The sequence below is a fragment of the Belonocnema kinseyi genome, chromosome 10, assembly GCF_010883055.1.
Source record: "Belonocnema kinseyi isolate 2016_QV_RU_SX_M_011 chromosome 10, B_treatae_v1, whole genome shotgun sequence".
NCBI classification, from domain to species: Eukaryota; Metazoa; Arthropoda; class Insecta; order Hymenoptera; family Cynipidae; genus Belonocnema; species Belonocnema kinseyi.
Window position 1 is genome coordinate 37,808,057 of NC_046666.1, and position 20,840 is coordinate 37,828,896.

Here is a 20,840-nt window from a genome sequence, read left to right on the forward strand (position 1 = left end):
ATTTTGAAAATTTTAAAGTTCACTGATTGATTTTTCAATTTAGAGGATTGAAAATGATAATGTGGATTTATATTTTTTTTATATGGAAAAATGTCGGTACCTTCAATTTTGTACGCGTAAATTATTGAGCATTTGAATATCTAATTTTTAAAATAAAAACGTATAAATTTCAATTTTGAAAGTTCAAAATTTAACAGTTCTACTTTGAGTGCTTTTACTTAAAGCTCAGTTTTTATTAATTTTAAATTTTTTTAGCCTAAATAAATTTTTAAATTAACCGAATTTTTCCTACAACTTTTGGAAAATTCTACAAATTAAAAAAAAATTCTCAAAATCTTCCAGGTTCTGTTTTGATCATTTCGGATATCTCTTAAAATCTTTCTAAATTTTCTGTTACAATAATTTCTCAAAATGAAAAATGATTTTCAATTTTCCTAGGAATCTTGAGAAAATATTTTTATTCATTTCATCCCTTTCAAAATTCTTAAAAATTTTCCAAAACGCAAACTTCGTGTAAATGATTTGAAATCATTTCAAGTTCTAAATTTAATTTCGATATTTTTTAAACTTCGAAATATCTCTTAAAATTACTCTAATTTTTTCTACAAATAATAAGTGTTTCTTTTGTTATTTATAAATTCAAATTTTAAGGATTTTTTAATTTGCAGGATTTTCTAAAAGTTTTAGGAAAAATTCAATTCACATAAAAATATATTTAAAAGTTTGGAAAAAATTTCAGCAATGATTTTAAGTTTATAAAAATATAAAACCACTTCTAGATTTCTCAAAGTTTTGAAATAATTTTTTAGGTTTTTGAAGGATGCTTAAACTATTTAAAATAGAAATAATTTAATTTTTAATTCTTTAATTTGTCTAGCTTAAAATTACTTGAAAAAATTAAATTTTGAAAATTTTAAAAGTTTATTGCTTGATTCTTTAATTTAGAGCATTGAAAATGTTAACATGGATTTATATTTTTGGAATTTAATCTGACTCTATAATTTATAAAAGTTCTAAATTTTGCAGTTTATCTGCATTTCATTAAAAAAATTTCCATTGAAAAGTGTTAGTACCTTCCATTTCATACGTATAAATTTAATTTGTTTATTGTTTATTGCTTTAAATGGAAAAGTGTTTAGAATATAGTTCAATTTTTTAAATTTAATTGACCGTGAAAAATGTCTAAAAATTTTAACGTAGAATCTTTTATAAACGGAATAAAACAGTATTTCAGATACAAATGTAAAAATTTCAAATTTTTAAATTTATTTTTAATAAAAAAATGTCTTTTCTACTATAGAATATTGCTTTTTAACAAAATAATTAAATTTTTAAAACAATATTGGAATTTTCAACCTAAAAATATAAATTCTCAACAAAAAAAGTGTCATAGTTTATATTTCAATAAAAAAAGATAAAATTCATACAGAAAAAAATAGCATTTTATATCCAAAGAGATGAATTTTCAGCAAAAAAAAATTATTAATTGAAACTCATGCATTTTTAACCAATAAAAATGAAATTTCAAACAAAGAAAACTATTTTTTTTTTTACGAAATAAGGAGAATTTTCGAATAAAAAAAAAGATCAATCTTAAAAAATGGAAAAGTTACATTTTCAGTTAAAAACTAATTTAAAACAAAAAAAGGCTTCTCCGCTGAGCAGTTAAATTGTTAACCAAGGACATAAGCCTGCAATAAAAAAAAATACGTATTTAACAATCTAGTTTAACCTTTAGCCAAATAGTTGAATTTTCAACTAAAAATTTAATTCTTCGAGAAAAAAATGATTTCTTAAAAAAGTGATTTAACAAAATCTTTCAAACAAAATAGTTAAATACTCAAGCAAAAAAGAATAATTATTAATCAAAAAGTTGCCTTTAAATGCCGAAAAAAAATTCTACTAAAACAGATTAATTTTTAAATGAAAAAGATACATTTAAAAAAAATGCTGAGTTAAAAAAAAGAAGGTTCTACGAAAAAAATTGAATTTTCAATCCAAAAAGACGATAATTTAAACAAAAAGGATGCGTTTTCAAGAAAATGGTTGAATTCTCTACCAAATAGTTGCATTTTTATCAATAAAAGATGAAATTTCTTTCAAAAGAGATAAATTTATATTAATTTTTTTTTAGATTCTTGAATTTTCTTTCAAAAAAAATCCCAGTTGATTTTTAAAGATCAAAATATGATTTCTGTTACAAAAAAATAATTTTCGATAAAAAAGTTGAATTTCAGAATTAGAAAGACGCATTTTTTAACAAAAAGGATTAACTTTTAACAAAACAGTTGAATTCTCTACCAAATAGTGGCATTTTTATCTAAGAAAGGAAAAATTTGTACTAAAACAGAGGAATTTTGAATAAAAAAAAACATTTTTTTTAATTTGAAATTTCACCCAGAAAAGATTTTAGTTCATTTTTCAAACAAAAAAGTATGACTTTTCAACAAAATTGTCGAATTTTTCAACCAAATATTTGCATTATTATATAAAAAAGGTGAAATTTCTTTTAAAAGAGATAAATTTTTTGTCTATTGTTGAATTTTCATTCAAAAAAGATTCCAGTTGACTTTTCAAGATCAAAACATGAATTTTTTTACCATAAATAAGTTTCGACGAAAAAAAAATTGAATTTCAGATTTAAAAAGACGAATTTTTTAAACCAAAAAGGATGAATTTTTAACAAAACAGTTGAATTCTCTACCAAATAGTGAAATTTTTATCTAAGAAAGGAAAAATTTGTACTAAAACAGGAATTTTGAATAAAAAACAATTTTTTTAAATTTAAAGTTTCACCCAGAAAAGATTTTAGTTCATTTTTCAACCAAAAAGTATGACTTTTCAACAAAATTGTTGAATTTTTCAACCAAATAGTTGCATTTTTATCCAAGATGAAATTTCTTTTGAAACAAATAAATTCTTCATTTGAAAAAAATTGAAGGCTAAATTTTCAACCGAAAAGTTGCATTCTATTCAAGCAAGATGAAATTTCTTCTAAAACTGAAATAAGAATTGTAAAAAATAAGTTAATTTTCTGTTTAATAGACTACTTTTTAATCAAAAAGTTTGACTTTTTAACAAGACTGTTAAATTTTCAATCAAAAAGTTGCATTTTTGTCCAAGAAAAATGAAAATTCGACTATAACAGTTAAATTTTAAAATAGAAAAGACAAATTTTCGAAAAAAATATTTGAATTTTCAATTGGAAATATTTAAATTGACTTTACATAAAAAATATGAATTTCAAACAAAAGGGTAATGTTCTACAAAATGGTTTGAAATTTTATCCCAAAAAGACGAATTTTTAACAAAACAGTCGAAATTGCAACAAAAAAGAATGTATTTTTAAAGAAAAATGTTAAATTTGCAACCAAATAATAAAATTTATAACTAAAAAGATAATCTTTAAGAGAAAGCTTCTGCGAATTTACAAAACCCTGAAAGTACATTCTGGGTATCTGATACTGCATCAAGCGTCAGTATACTAACAGCAGCTGATGAAATTGGAAGTAAAAAAATCGTGGGGTATATAACACCCAGTGTGCACTTAGTGAAAAAGTAATTTTAGAGCAAATTTTTGTTGAAATTTGATTGATTTTTGTTTAATTTCTAACGTAACTATATCATATGAAGTGAAATAATTTTTTTCGATTATTTTATACTTTTTTGCTTTGTAGATGGCTTATAACTTACGGCAGCGCGTCATGCGAGAGCAGACTGCGGATGTGTTGAATAAAATATAATTGTTAAAATACAGTTATATATGTCTCTTTTTTCAATCTCTTATATTTTTATAGTATTACATGTCAAAGTTCCTCAATTTTTATAATCATAAATTGATTTAAAATAAAAAAATCTGATTCATCATTTTATCATAAAATTGACTTTTCAACTGTGCAAATAAATATCTTTATTGAAAGCACCCTTGTTGCAATATTTTTTTTATGAAAGTACATCATTTCAAAATTATAGTCATAAATTTTTAGGTTAAAATAATTTAAATTGCGTGATTTATGACTTTTTAAGTAAAAAACCCCATTTTTCACTTTTTTCTTTGTTCAATAATTTTTTAACAAACTTAAAATAAATAAATGACTATAAAATCAAATCTACCTTATAAAAGATACTTTAAACTATATCGGATAATTTTATCGTGGCAAAATATTCAATAGGGGTTAAAAAATACATAATTAAATAGGCTGGGGTGTTTAAAACCCACGATGCACTTTACCGTGATTTTTACCATATATGCACTTTGACGGTTAAATTCTATAACATTATTTGTTCAGATTTAATATTTTTTTGTAAAAACAATCAACTGGTTGAAAAAAGTGGTTAAAAATATTTTGGTTGGTTTAAAAATTCATAATTTTAGCTAGAAATTCAGCTTTGATTAAAAACTAGTTTTTTCTGTGTGTTGAAAATTAATTTTTTTAAACTAAAAATTTAAATTGTTACAACTTTGTTAAAAATTAATTTTTGTCGATTGAAGATTAAACATTTAAGATAAAAATGCATCTCTGTTTAAAAATTGAACTGTTTTGTTGAAAATTTATCATTTGGGTAGAAAATTAAATTTTCAGTTTCAAAATTCAAATGTTTTAGAAAAATGCCGTCTTTTTAGTTGGAAATTCACGCATTTGGCTAAAATATCAAATTTTACATTTTTTTTGTTTATAATTTACTTTTTCAGGTTGATAATTCAACTTTTTTTTTAATTGGTCTTTTTTTATGAATTCATCGCTTTTAGTTAAAATTTAATCTTTTTTGATTAAAAATGAAGCTCTCAGCTTGAAAATTAATCTTCTTTAGTTGAATATTCAACTATTTTGTTGGAAAATTGCCATTTTGAGGTTCAATTCCCCCTTTTTTAATTAAAAATAAAATAATTTTAAATTAAAATATCCACTGTTACATTTTTCGTTTTAAATTCATCTTTTTTGTTTGAAGATTCCAACACTTTTATGAATAATATTTTTTTGTCGAAAATTGATCATTTTAGCTGGAAATTTATCTCCTTGGTCAAAAATTCGCGTTTGTTTGTTAAAATTTAATTTTTTTCATGCTAAAAATTGTGGAATTTTCAGTTAAAGATTTTGGTTGAAGTTTAATCAGTTTTGTTTTAAAAATTCGACTTTTGGTTAAAAATTCATATATATGGTTATAAAATTTAACTAATATGTGGAAAACATAATTATTTGGTGGAAAAAGTTATCTTTTTTATTTAAAACAAATAAATAAATTAAAATTTATAATAAAAAATTGCTTCATTTCATTTATGAAAGACTGCGTTAAAAATATTTCAAGATTAAAATTCTGGTATTTGAATATTAATTTTCATGAAAAATAAAAAAATTGCTCAGGGAAAAATTAAGAAAACGGCAGGAAATTTTGAAAATGAAGTTTTGCGGTCACCCTGTTAATGCCTTTTAATTTATATCCCATTTTTTGAATTCGATATCCCAATTCAAGTGGGCACGAGTTCTTGCTCAAAAAAATTGGAAAAACAGGAATCGGGTAAGTATTGAAAATTTTTGAGAAAAACTGAAAAAAATACCTCGGTTGGTTGAACTAGTTGTTTCAATCCCAAAATTGTTTTCCAAATCGTGAGCCTCAAAAGCTGTTCCATCGCTGTCTGAAAAGAGAAGATACATTTTTTTAAACACCAGCAAACAAAATTTGTAGATATTTTTGTCTTTTATTTCCTTATAGGTATCTTTTTAAATTTTCGTTTCCTAATAGTAGTTTTCTAAATTATTTTTACATATTAGTACTTTTTTTATTCACCATTTTTTCGACAGGATTGACCGTCAGGCTGTAATTGGAAACCGTATCTGCAGTAGCATTCATATTTTCCGGGTAGATTTCTGCAGAGTTGGGCACAAGGTTTTTCAGTTATGCATTCATCGATATCTGGAATGAAATGATTTCTTAATAAGATTTTTGACCCATTCTCTCTTTTTTTTTAAATTACTCTTTTTTTCCTGTTTTCAACAATCTTCCCCTTTTCTCGTTTCTTCGCTTAAATTCAAGCTGAAATAAGATCACCCAATTAGAAAATTAATCTATTTTAGAGGAAAAATTAATTAATTTATTAAAAAATTATTTAATTAAAATTTGTAGGAAAATACAGATTTCTTGTTGAACTTTAGCATTTTTTGATAGAAAATTCGTTCTTTTTTCTAGAGGTTTCATCAGTTTGGTAGCAAGATCATCTTTTTGTTTGAAAATTAATCTTTTTTGGACGAAAATAAACTATTAAAAAAAGAACAACTGCTTTCTAAAAAAATGCATCTTTTTTGTTTGGAAATTCCATTATTTGGTCGAAAATTCAACTGTGAATTTATTTTTTGACCGGGAATTTTACAAAATTTGTAGGAAAGAAATCTGTCCAACTTTGATTTCAACTGTTTTTTTTAAATAATTAGCTTGTTATCTTTTTCGATTATGATATCATTCTGTTTAGAATTCGTAATTCGAAAATCTTTCGCTTTAAAAATGTTTCATTTTAGATTTTTAAGCGTACAGTTGAATTAAAAGATTTTTAAATTGCAGTTGTAAAGACTTAAACAATTAAAAATTAGAATTGTTTAAAATTGGAGATTTTTTTGAGAAATATTTTTAGTTGTTCAATGGCGAATATAAATTAATTATTGATTTTCAAAATTGAATGGTACTTTAAAATTTTTAAAGTGAATAATAATTTATTTTACAAGACGATTCGGAATCAGTTGACAATTTTAGAATTTCCAGATTTTTAAGTTAAAAATGAAACTGTTTCAATTGGAAAAACTTATTAGTTAAACAAATTTAAATGCCAGATTGAAACTTTATTAACTATTTAAAATTTTCGAATAACTTCAAAATAATATATTCTTAATTAAAGGCTTTTACTAAATTACAAATATTATTTCAGTCCAAACTGCTTCATTTTTAAACCATTCAATTTGAAAATTTTAAATTAAGAAACAGAACAATTACTTAAAATTTAGAAATATCTGTCTGTTCATTTAAAGTCAGTAATTATCAATAAAATATTTAAAACTAAACTTCGGACGTTACAATTTTGATTGTTTTATTTAAAAAAATTTATTTTGTAAATCAAATTGTTGAATTTTGATATATAAATAAGACTCTAACACTTATTTATTATTCCGAAAAAAAATTTTAGTAAGTTGAAGAGCTACTTAGAAGTTTTAAAAAAATTCAAAATTAATTAAAAATTTGAAATTAGTAATTTAAAACCAAATGCAGATTTCGGCAGATTTCGAACAAAAAATTTAGAAACTTTTTAAGAATTTTCAAAGGCTTCAGAAAAATAAAAAACGTTTCCTAGGAAAATTGAAAATGATTTTTTTATTTTGATAAATTAATTTTAAGAGAATATTTAAAAAGATTTCGAAAGATTTACAAAATTATCGAACATGAATGTGAAATAAGGATATATTTTGAATTTGGAAGGATATTAAAAAAATGTTTAGGAAAAATTCGAATAATTTAGAAAGATGTTTCGAAATTCTAAAATTTCTTTAAATAATTAAAAATGTGTAAAAGTGTACATTTTTCAAGATTTTGAAATAAAACTTTGAAGCATTATCAGGATTTTTAAATTATTTAAAATAAAAATAATTTAAATTTAATCTAAGAATTTTTCAGTTTATAAACAAATGGAATCGTTCCATTTTAATGTTACTAGCTTAAAATGATGTCATTTTTAATTTTTTTAAATTTATTGATTGATTCTTCAATTTAGAGCATTCAAAATGATAATGTGGATTTATATTTTTGGAATTGAATCTGAATCTTTGAACTCTATAATTTATAATAGTTAAAATTTTTTAATTTGTTAGTTTGACTGCATTTAATTCGAAATTTCCAGTTAGAAAGTGTTAGTAGCTTCCATTCTATACGTATAAATTATTGATCATTTGAATAAAAAAAAATTCGAATTAAAAAATTTTAAACTTCGGTTGTAAAAGTTTAATACATTTATATTTATTATAATTCATTTTATAAAAGAGTAAGGAAGTTATGCTCTTTCATATTATGCATAGTATTTGAAAAAATGTTTTTTTTTAAACAGAAAAACTTGTTTCATTTACATAATTCAAAGTTGATGCATAAATAGAACAATTTTTTGGATCATTTATTTCCAAGTACGATAATTCTGTCAAATTTGGTTAAAAAAAAAATAATAAACCTTAAGCTGGAAAAGGAATAGGATGCGATAGAACTTCCCTCTTCCCTTTTCAATCTCGAAAAAATAACATTTAAAAAAAATTCGATTTGTCTTTGTCATTGTATTAAAAAAATTTGGTGTATTTGTAATTTTGTATTTTTTGTAAATTTCTATTCTTAAGTTGATAAAAATGACAACTTTAGTTTGTTTATATGCGAAATTTAACTCGTTTGGAAAAATAATTTTGTACAAAATTAACATTTTTGTTGAAATATCATATTTTCGCGTTGTAAATTCATTTTTTGTGTGGAAAATACTTTTTTTTTTGAAGTGTCAACTATTAAATTTTTTATTTTTGTTTGAAAATTTATCTTTCTTAGTTGAACATTTTATTAACTGGGTGAAAATTCATCTATTTTGATAGAAAATTACTTTTCTGGCTGAAAATTTATCTTTTGGCTTGAAAATTTAACTGTTTTAGTTAAAACTTCATTTTTTGGATTAAAAAATCAACTATTTCGTCGAAAATTTGTCTTTTTTGTCTCAAAAATTTAACAATTTACTCGAAAATTAACATTTTCCTTGCAAATTCGTATTTTTCGGTTTAAACTTCAATTGTTTTGTTAGAAAATTGGTCCTTTATGGTTGAATTTAATTGTTACTGATTTAAAGTAAAAACACTTTTTTTCGTTCAGACATCAACTATTAAATTTTTTCTTGACAGTTATTTTTTTGTTGCAAATTCAACTGCTTGGTTGGTAGTTAAACCGTTTGGTTGAAAAATCTTTTCTTTATTAAAGATTTATAATTCTGGTGGAAAATTATTCTCTTTGGTTGAAAATTGATCTATTTTATTGAAAATTCGTTTTTTTTTTTTTAGAAAATTACTCTCCTTGCTTAAAAATTCACTTTTTGGATTAAAAATGCAACTGTTTCGTCGAAAATTCGTCTTTTTAGTTTGAACCTTTTACAGTTTTGTCGAAAATTAACTTCATCTTTGAAAATTCTTATTTTTGAGTTGAAACTTCAATTTGCTTGTAGAATTTTATGGAAATTTATTTCTTTTAGTAGAAAATTCAGATATTTTGGTTGAAAATTCAACTGACTTTTTTTATTAAATTCTTGTTTTTGGGTTGAAAATTTAATTGGTTGGTGGTTAAACCGTTTTGTTAAAAAATTATTTTTTTTATGGAAGATTCATAATTTTGGTGGACAATTAGTCTCTTTGTTTGAAAATTCATCTGTTTTGTTCAAAATACGTTTCTTTTTTAAATTACTCTCCTTGCTTGAAAGTTAATCTTTTAGCTTTAAAATTATACTATTTTGGTTAAAAATGAACTTTTTGGATTAAAAAATGAACTGTTTCGTCGAAAATTCGTTTTTCGACTTGAAAATTTAACAATTTAGTCGAAAATTAACTTTTATCTTGAAAATTCGTATTTTTAGGTTGAAACTTGAATTATGTTTTACAAGTTTGTTGGAAATTTCTTTCTTTTAGTAGATAAATTAATTATTTTGGTTGCATGTTTTTTGTATTTGGTAGGGAATTCAACTATTTGGCGGAAAATTAGCATTTTTTGTTGTTGAAAATTCATATTTTTGGGTTGCAAATTCATTTGTTTTTGTAGAACATTTGTTTTTTGTTTAATATCAACTATTACATTTTTCATTTCGAATTCATCTGTTTTGGTTAAATATTAAACTACTTGGTTGAAGGTTAAACCATTTGTTAAAAAATAATTTTTTTTCTGAAGATTCATAATTTTTATATAACAATTTATCTTTTTGCCCAGGTGAAAAAGTTATATATAGTTTATATATAGCAGAGAGGACATCATTTTTTAAATAAATTTTTCTGTATAAAATAAATTAAAGATGGCTGCTTCAAAATTCGTTATTTTTTTCAGTAAAAATGATCTTTTTTAGCTAAAAATTTAACAATCCTACTTATGTTTCAAAATTTATCTTAGTTAAAAAATGAACTATTTGGGTAACAGTTCAGCTATTTTGTTGATAAGTTAATTTTTTTGTTCGAAAATCAATTTTCTTGTTTAAAAATTCATTTTTTTGTTTAAAATTAAACTCTGTGGTAGAAAATTAAATTATTTGGTTAAAGTTTAATTTTCTTTGTTCATAATTTTACTTGAAAATTCGCCTGCTTGATTGAAAATTTAGGTATTTTGTTAAAAAATATATTTTTTAAACTGAAAATTCACTAATTCCATTTCTGTTTAAAAGTTTATGTTTCTTTAGTTCAAAATCCAATTAACTGGGTGAAAATTCATCTATTTTGTTGAAAATTCTTCTTTTATGGTAAAAATTTACTCTTCTTGCTTTAAATTCTTTTTTTTGCTTGAAAATCAAACTATTTGTTTAAAAATGCATCTTTTTTGTAGAAAATGCAATCAATTTCGCCTTGAAATCTGAGAAATTTAAAAAGTTTCAAATTAAATTAAACATAGTGCCTACATTAATTTTATTTAAAAAAATCTATTCTCCTATTTAATGAAAAATGACCCTATTTCTTCTTTTTTGAGATAAGTTATGGCTCTGTGGTCTGTTTCTTGTGATTGTAATAACCATACTTTATAATTTACACCGTTTGATTTTTGAACAGCCCTTTTTTTACCTTTTCAATCAAAATTGCGATCTTGAGAAGAGCTCCTAAGAATCTGAGGAGTCGATACCTGATATAAAGGATATAAGGGACCTCGGGCCGGTAATTAGAACGTCCGTATGGCCGGTACTGAAATCGATCGTAAATCTATCGGATGCTGCGTCTGGAACCGTCCAGGGCATCACAATACGCCAACGAGGTCGGTTCCAGTCCGGATATGCTATCGATCCACATATCGTTAACTACCAATTTAATTACTGCTAACGATCTTACATCCTTCGACCTCGAACCTGTTGTCGGAAATTGCTACATATTCACGACTAGAAGGAAAAAGAAGCAGGGACTTCTGTTTTCTAATCTAGATTTTTGAATTTGAGAAGATTTCGAGTCGCACGTATTCATCCTGTATATAAAATCTAGTTTAGAGCCTTAAAAGTTAAAAAAGAAAGTTAAATTGTCAAGATTTTGAAATGAAGAAACTGCACCAGAACCTCGATTTTGTAACCCCCGGTTTTAACCCTCAAAAGGTACAGTGGTGCGAATTCGCACGGTCTTTTTTGAAAAGTTACGTAATTGAAGTTTGCATCATTTATAAATGTAAACAAATTTTTGTTTTTTATTTTCTATATAATTTTCAAAGTCCCTGGGTGTGTAAAACTTAGCCAGCTATTAAGAATTATTGGGATTAAACCAATTTTTGTTTTTCCTGCCACCAGGTGCAAATAATCACTAAAAGAAATGTCGGATATTGTATAATTTCGTTTATAAACGTTGCAAACTTCAGTCACATGAAAAGTTGGTAGCATTTGATCATAGACATCTGTGCGGGATTATCCCCACCACGACAAATATGTCCGAACCCCAATGTTTCAGGCCCAAGTCCGGTTAGTTCCAGTTTCGTTTATTTCTCCGAAACAGAAGGACAAGCAAATCGAATTGGTGCGAATCAGCACCTGTGTACCTTTTACGTGTGGTAAAGTGTTGCGGGCTGGAATTACTAATTATTGTTCTCAAATAAAGGAGTTTCGTTCGTTTGTTGAATGTAAGTTTGCTTATGTACATTTATTTGTTATTTATCGATTTTTCACGATAATTACCAATAATTTTAGCAAAGATGTTATTTTTCCATCAGATGCATTACAGATGCCCAATATGTATGCCAAAAGTGTCGCGAATAGTAAGCATTTCTTGTTGAAAAAATTCAAGGGAAATTCTAAATAAAAAGATTTGTATGCCCCAACTTTGACCTACCGGGAAAAATACTCGATTCACATTCTCGGCATAAGCAATATTTTTTTAATGATTGTGTGTCACTTTAACTGCAAAATCCCACAAAGTTTAATTAATTTGAATGAAATGAAAACAAATGGCGAATTCTTTCCAAAAAAGTGATTTTCCAAAAACGCCGCTTTATATATAACAAATTACCATGGGAAAAATTAAAGATTATCTAAATTTCTATAGAACCATTAGATTCAGCAGGAAATTTCACACAAAAAACATGTGTTTAACATTTTTCTAGTCTCAATCTTCTTTTTTATATTCGAAGTTGAAAATGCAAAAGTCAGATTCGCACCAGTGTACCTTTAGTAGGGACAAGAAAGCAGTGTACCGTTTGAGGGTTAAAATTCCTAGAATTGATGACCCAAGCACTTTCTCAGGTGTCGGGGCGAGACAGGGCTGCGATTCCCGTCTCGGAAGGGCTGCAGTGTGTGAGTACTCAATCGAGTATATTGCGCAATATTATGCACTCCAATCGGAAATGGTTCAAGCGGCCCTGGATGTTTAATTTTCGGTTCCTCCTATTTAGTAACAAGGGAACAACCGAAACTGTTACTAAATAGGAATTTTGGTGTACTTGTTTCACTTCTACTTCCGGTGAGATCAGGCGATAGCGCTCCGTCCTTGTAACGGGAAAGGCCGGACTCGATTCCCATTGCCGGTATTTTCTTGTCCATGTTTTTGTCACTCAAATTTTTTTATGGCATTTTTATTAAATTTATTTAAATCAAGCACAAATATTGATTTTTAACAACTTTTTAATATGAAAGTTTCTACCACTGTTACTCGAGGAAAATTTTGTTCGTTATAGAGTTCTCATTATTCTTCATTCAGCTGGACATTTATATTTTGATTATTATTATACTTAAATGAGATAAAAATAAATAAAAATAATACAATAAGAATATTATTGCCCAGTTTTCTTTTTTAATACATCACTCATTGATCTATTTTCAAAATATGAATATTATAATAATAATATAAAATATCTTTATATTTATATTCAATGATAAAATTGCCGAAATGTTTGATTAAAAATTAAACTACTTTATTAAAAAGTCATACTTTTTGTTGCAAAATCTGCTGCTTTCTTGAAAATTGAACTATTTCGTAGTCAATTTACTTTTTGTTTAAAAAATATATTATGGTGTTGAAGAGTGAGCTGAAATCTTTTCTGGGCGAAAGTTCAAGTTTTAAAAAAATTGTCATTTTTTATTAAAAATTCATCTGTTTTAGTACAAATTTTATCTTTCCTGTATAAAAGTACAACTATTTGGTAGAGAATTGAACTATTTTGTTAAAAAAACATCCTTGTTGGTTGAAAAAACTAACTTTTTTTTTTAATTGAAAATTCAATTTTTTTCGTAAAAACTAATTTTTTTCGTAAAAACTAATTTTTTGTTAAAAATTCATATTTTGATCATAAAACGTTAACTGTAATGTTTTCTGGGTGAAAATTCAACTGTTATTTTGAAAACTTTTTTTTAATATAAAAATTCGTTCTTTTCTGTTAAAATTTTTTTTCTAGATAAAAATTCAACAATTCTACTTTTGTTTGAAAATTTATTTGACTAAGTTGAAAATTGAACTACCTGGGTAACAATTTAGCTATTTTGTTGAAAAATCGTTTTTTCTTTTCGTTAGAAAATTAATCTTCTTGTTTAAAAACCCATCTTTTTGGTTAAAAATTAAACTCTTTGATTTAAAATTAAATTTTGTTGTTGAAGATTAATTTTTTAAATTCATAATTTCTCTTGAAAATTCACCTCCCTGATTGAAAATCGATCTATTTCGTTAAAAATTATACATTTTTTTAAACTGAAAATTTAATAATTCCACTTCTGTTTGAAATTTTATCTTCCCTTAGTTGGATATCCAATTAACTGTGTGAAAATTCATATATTTTGTTTAAAATTATTTTTTCGTGGTGTAAAATTACTCTTCTTGCTTACAAATTTATCTTTTTGCTTGAAAATCCAACTGTTTGGTTAAGAATGAAAATGCAACTTTTTGGTTAAACGCTTTGTTAAGAAACAATTTTTTTAAAGATTAATATTTATAGTTGAAAATTCATCTTTTTGGTTGAACGTTTAACTATTTTGTTAAAAATTAATCTTTTTTAATGGAAAATTCAACTACTTGGGTAAAAATAACATCACATTGTTAAAAATATATTTTTTGATTAAAGGCTTATATCTTTGGTTGAAAATTGAACTCTTTAGTGGAGATGCCTTTTTTGGTTAAAAATTAATTTCTGAACTTATTTAAGTTAGGAAATTAAGTAGGAAAAAATGGAAGTTATATTTTAAAATAAATCTTTCCATTCTTTTAAGATTGATATTTTTTAGTTGAAAATTCGCCTTTTTTACAAAAAGAAAAATAATTTTCTTTATTTGAAATTTCATTTTTTGTTGGGTCAAAATGCATCAGTTTCATGGAAACTTAATTTTTTGCTGAAAAGTCATATATATTTTTTAAAATTTAATTTTTGTAGAGAAAATTCGTGTTTTGGCTTGAAGGTTCAACAATTTCCATACAATTTTATTTATTTCTTGAGTGAACAATCTTTATTTGAAATATAAAATATAAAACTGTTTTATTGGGGTTTTATCTATTTAGATTGAAAATTCAGCTATTATTTTAAAAGTAAAATTATTTTGTTGAAAATCCATCTTTTATAGTGGAAAAGAAATTTTTTGTTTAAAATAAATTAATGAATTCGAAAACGTTAAATTTGTATCTGAAATACTGTTTTTAGAAAAGATTTTATATTAAAGGTTTTACAAGATTAAAATACTGAAATTTGAATATTAATGATCACGAAAAATGAAAAATGAGTCAAGGAAAAATCAGGGATTTTTGAAAATGAAGTTCTCGGACACCCTACCTAATTCTGATGGCAATAACTCGCAAAAAATTTCTGGATATTAAAAGTAAAAGAAAAGCCAATTAATTACAGTGAAGCTCTTCTATAGCGCCAATTTTGGGACTGACGGTGGGTGGGAACTGACTCATTATAGCCCGCTCCGCTTTTGTTTGTTCACACCTGAATGATCGGCTGAGTGACAACCGCAGACCCCGCGCAGCTCCTGTTACACCTAACTGCGGCGCGGCGTCGTTTCTCGGAAGGGCTATAGAAGGGAGGGCTATTGAAGGGTTTTACTGAATTATTTATTATTTTATTTATATTATTAAATATTATTATAATTTAATAAAAAAAGGGGGGGATATTTTGTGACGGTTTGTTACAGGGTAGAGGGTGGTCTTAGGGCCCATAATCTATTACATAATTTAAGTACGATCCCCAAGATGAATGGCTTTTAGGGAAGAGGTGTATTAATGGAGAGGAGAGGAAACGAAAAAGGAAAAGTTGATGAAAAGGAATGAAATAAGAGAAGAGGGACACTAAATGATCGGTTATGCTTTTAATTATTACCTGTCTGGCACTGACTGCCAGTGAATCCCTTGGGGCACGTGCAGGTTCCTGGAGATGTACAGACTCCACCATTTTGACAAGGTACTGAGCAAGTCGCTGCAACGAGAGATACTACAGTATTGACAATGATCTGATCAATTCAACTGGTTGTCGATATACGAGCTTCGAATGGATACCAATTAATGCTGATTGCTTTATAGTTTAGATCCGGTTTACTCACGTTTGTTGCAACCGAAGCTCAATCTCGTGACCTGCGTCCAACCAGGGCAGCAAAGGAACCCAGACGTGTATTCCGTGTAGACGAGCCTGGGAACAAAATAGTATATAATGTATAATAAAGGGGAAAAAGTGCAACTTTTTCGACGAGTGTAACTTTTTCAGTGAGAGTCGTAGGCGGGCGAGCGTCAGCCAATGGTAAATGTGTGAGTGCGAGCCAAAGGCGAGTGCGGAACCGAAGGCGAGCGTAAATGCGAGCCGAAGACGAGTACTGAAAAAATGACACAGATGAAGTATTTAACGTAAAGGTCATCCTTTTTATGCGTTGGTTATTCTTTTTTTCAGGTCCAACACCTTCTTTCGGATTTTCGTGTTTTACTTTAGAATTTTTATTTAGTTTTCTACTATAGATTTATGATCAATTAGTGAAATCAGCATCAGGGGTCGTTTAAAAACGTTTTATTTTGAAAACTATTGACACAATTATGGACCGATTTGGACAACACAAATTTGAAAAAAAATCTGATAAAATTTCTAAGAGAGTTGTCGAGCCTGATTTTTGAATTAGGTTTTCAATATTTTTATAAATAAACAAATATAACGAAAAAATTGCCATTTTTTCTATTTGACGTTCCTGGTGCTCGTCAATAACAGGAACATTGCTGAAATCGCCCAAGTTGCATAGATTAACATTAGTTAAAGATTTTCCAATATTATACAACAAATAAAAAAATTATTTACAAACAAATTATTTGTTGAAAAAAAGTTTCCTACGATTTTCCATGGTTATACGTTTTTTCATGTTATGTTGCAAGAAATTTGAATGCAAACAATTTTTTTTTAATTTTCTTTTAAGATTAAAATTATTTATATTATAAACAAATTTAACGAATAAATGGAGTAATCAGGCATTTTTCGAGAGAAAAATACGTTTATTTTTCGATGTACATTTTTTTTAAATTGGGAACTTTATGCTGATTTTACTCGTAGCAAAATTCATAACTTTTTGATTAATCTTATGATTTTTTATAACACATTTAATAAACAAATGCATTATTCGGGTATTTATCGGCGGAAAAATTCGTTTTTTTCAATGCCAGTCTATTCAGTTGGGAACTTCATGACAATTTCAGCAACATTCATAATAATTTGATAAATTTTATAATTTCATTAAACAATTTTAATGAAAAAATGCATTAATCAGGCATTTGTCTACAGAAAAATTCTTTTTTTTTCTGCATATGTGAACTTTTTAAATTAGGAAGTTGATGATAAGTTCAGCAAAATTCATAATTTTCTGATCAATTCTATGATTTTTTTGAACAAATTTAATAAAGAAATGCATTAATCAGGCATTTGGCGACAGAAAAATTCGTTTTTTTTTTTTTTCTATTTCAACTTTTTAAATTAGGAACTTCCTGATAACTTCAGCTGATTTCCACTGATCCAAAAATAGTATATCATAGACAAAAGTGGAAGAAAAAGGAAATTCTACTCGATTCTGAAGCTGCAGCCTTATTAAAAGAATGAAAGTAATGATAAACTTAAACTGAAAGGACTGAGATTGAAAAAACAAAACTTTTCTTCGTCTAATACCCAAATAATTCATGTGTTTATTAAATTTGTTTAAAAAATCATAGAATTTATCAACTAAGTATGATTGGTAATGGAAATTTCAATAAGTTCCCAATTAAAAAGACTGACATCGAAAAAAAATAATGTTTCGATTGACAGATGCCCGAATAATGCATTTGTTTATTAAATTTGTTTGAAAAAAATATATGAAATTTTTCAACTAATTATGATTTATGCTGAATTTATTATGAAGATCCCAATTAAAAGTCTGATATCGACAAAAAAAGAATTTTTCCGTCGACAGATGCCCCAATAATGCATTTGTTTATTAAATTTGTTTGAAAAAATCATAAAATTGATAAAAAAAAATTATGAATTTTTCTGAAGTTATCATGAACTTCCTAATTAAAAAAGTTGATATAGAAAGAAACTATTTTTTCTGTAGACAAATGCCTGATTAATGCATTTGTTCATTAAACTTGTTTAAAGAAATCATAAAATTTATCAATTTATTATGAATGTTGCTGAAATTGTCATAAAGTTCCGAACTGAAAAGACTGGCATTGAAAAACCCAATTTTTCAGCCGACAAATGCCCGAAAAATGCATTTATTTATTAAATTTGTTCAAAAAATCATAAGATTAATGAACAAATTTTAAATTTTGCTAAAAGTATCATAAAGTTTCTAATTAAAAAAAAATTGATATAGAAAAAAACGAATTTTTCTATCTAAAAATGCCTAAATACTGCATTTGTTCATTAAATTTGCTTATACTATAAACAATTATAATCTTAAGATACAATTTTTTTAATATAACATTGTTTACATTCAAGTTCCTTGCAATATAACTTGAGAAAACGTATAGTTATGTAAAATCTTAGAAAATACTTTTTCAACAAATAATTTGTTAACCAATTTTTTTTTATGGTATATTATTGGAACATCTTTAGCTAATGTTACTCTATGCAACTTGGGCGATTTGAAACATTTCCCTGTTATTGACGAGCACCGAGAACGTCAAATAAAAAAATGGCAATTTTTTCTCGTTATATTTGTTTATTTATAAAAAAATTGAAAACCTAATTCAGAAATCAGGTTCGACAACTCCCTTCGAAATTTTATCAGCCTTTTTTTCAAATCTTTTTGTTCAAATCGGTAAATATTTGTGGGCTGTACGTTATTTTGAAACAAAAAAGTAATTTTTTTCCACTGTGTGCCCTCAGGAATAAATCACATTTACGAAAACCCTCCCCATTTGAATTCAAAATTGATTCTTCGATTTTATTTGATAAACGCTTAAGATAAAACACAAAACATACAAACATAATATTGTTACAGATTTCACAGTACAAAATGGTCTTAAAGCAGGGAAAATGTGGAAAATGTGGTGCTTTTCACGAAAATAGGGGAACAAATTATTTGAAATAAAATTAATATAGGCACATACTATATAGTATTCAATAGGAAACGTTTAGGATTTCAAGTCGAAATATTGTACTTTCAAGAAAATAGTAGAATTTTGAACCGAAAAACATAAATTTGTTAACAAAAGACATAAATTTGCAACGAAAGATTTGAGTTCAAAGCTACAAAGTCGATTTTTTAAACTTTCAAAAGAAAGGAACGCATTTTCAACAATGTATTTGAATTTTTAACCAAATAGTAGAACTTTCAGCCTACGAAAATGAACCTACAAGAAATAGATCCATTCTCGAGACGGTAGTTGAATTTTCAAGAAAACATGGTGGATTTCATAAAATACAATAAAGTTTTTAATGAAAAAGAATAATTCTTTACGAAAAATGTAATAGTTGTTATTTTTTAACCCAAAAAAGATTTTACTTTAAAATAAAATACAGTCGACATAAACAAAAAAAACATTTTTAACAATAAATGTATTGGCTGATATTAAAAAAAAAACGGGCTTTAATCTTAAATAAAAAACAGTTGAATTCAACCAAAAGAGAATTTTCAACAAAATATTTGAATTATAAAAAATATAGTAAGTTTAATACTATATAGATATAAACATTTCATCTAATATGTTGAATTTTTATGTCAAGAAAGAGAATTTTTCTACGAAACAGTTGAATTTTCAATCCAAAAAGAATTTTCAAACTAAAAAGAATTTTCAACAAAACAGTTTTATTTTAACAAAAGGAGGATTACTTTTCATCGAAATTGTTCAAGTTTCGACAATATAATTAAATTTGTAACTAAATAGTTAAATCTTAAACCAAATAAATTCTTAACCGAATACTTGAATCTTCAACGAAAAAGATAAAATTTCAACTAAGAATGATTTTTTAGTCAAGAAAGGAAAACAATTTATTCAATGATTTAATTTTAAGAAAAAAAGAAAATTCTCTGCCTAACAGTTTAATTTTCTACATGTATATATTAATTTTGATCAAAAAATAGAATTTTCAACCAGAAATTGAATTTTTAAGCAAGCCTAAAAAGACAAATTTAAAACAGAACAGTTGAATTTTTATGTGAAAAGACGATTTTCCTACAAAATAGTTGAATTTTCAATTGAAAAAATTATTGACAGCAAAAAACAAAATTTGCAACAAAATAATTCATTTTTTAATCAAAGAGTTGGATCTGCACCTAGTAAACTGAATTTTGAACAAAGCAGTTTAATTTTTTACCAACAAAAAGATACGAATTTACAACAAAATATATACATTTCTAACTAAATTGGTTGAATTTTCCACTAAAAACGGTATTTTTCAACCGAAGATTAGGAAGTTAAATTTTCAGTTAGAAAATTTAATCTTCAATAAAAAAAATGAAATTTTAACAAAACAGTTATATTTTTAACCAACAAAATAAATTTTTAACAAAGTAGTTCAACTTCCAACCAAGTAGTTGAATTTTCAACCAAAACAGATGAATACTGAATCAAAAACTACATAGTTGAATTTTTAACTAAAACGATCAAGTTTTATTCAAAAATGGAATTGTTCAATTTGCATTTAAAAAACTAATTCTAACCCAAAAAAACGAATTATCAAAAAAGTAGTGTTTAGCCGAAAGTGTATTAGTTAAACTTTAAGTTGTCACAATTAATTTTTAACCAAATAAAAAACAAATGATCAGCAAATTAGTTCAATCTTCAACCAACTAGTAGAATTTTTACATAAAAATGTTTGAAAAAAAATAGTTCGATTTTTTTATTGGATTCTATTAATTTAATTCACATTTTAGCAAAAAAAAGGAGAAAAAGGGAAAGTTACTTGAAAGCAGGAGACACAAGAGTAATTATGAAAAAAAGAGTGAAGAGAGGAATAGGAGGAAAAGTGTGAAATCTATATTCAGATGCTTTACTTGTAAAATAAAATCCTTATTTTAAATTTTTTCAAGAATTTGAAAAACCTGTAATTTACATTCTACATTAACCCTTCTCCTCGTCCCTTCAGTTTTAAACCAGAGCTCACAGACCTGAAACGCAGCAACGATGCCGCACGAGGGGAATCGTCCCCCGCCAGGTGCCAGATCGTGGATGAAATTTACCCCCACCATACCTACC

At 25.7% G+C, this 20,840-nt stretch overlaps 1 protein-coding gene across 1 annotated transcript in view; it reads right to left on the minus strand.

Annotated features, from left to right (window-relative positions):
• The window catches only part of LOC117182189, a 97,725-nt gene that overhangs the window by 6,367 nt on the left and 70,518 nt on the right, over positions 1 to 20,840 (minus strand). Inside the window, exons 3-6 of the mRNA XM_033375250.1 lie at positions 15,734 to 15,819; positions 15,514 to 15,609; positions 5,788 to 5,913; positions 5,558 to 5,635 (exon numbers count right to left, since the gene is read on the minus strand). Of these exons, the coding sequence (XP_033231141.1) occupies positions 5,558 to 5,635; positions 5,788 to 5,913; positions 15,514 to 15,609; positions 15,734 to 15,819 (386 nt within the window). The remainder of the gene's footprint in view (positions 1 to 5,557; positions 5,636 to 5,787; positions 5,914 to 15,513; positions 15,610 to 15,733; positions 15,820 to 20,840) is intronic.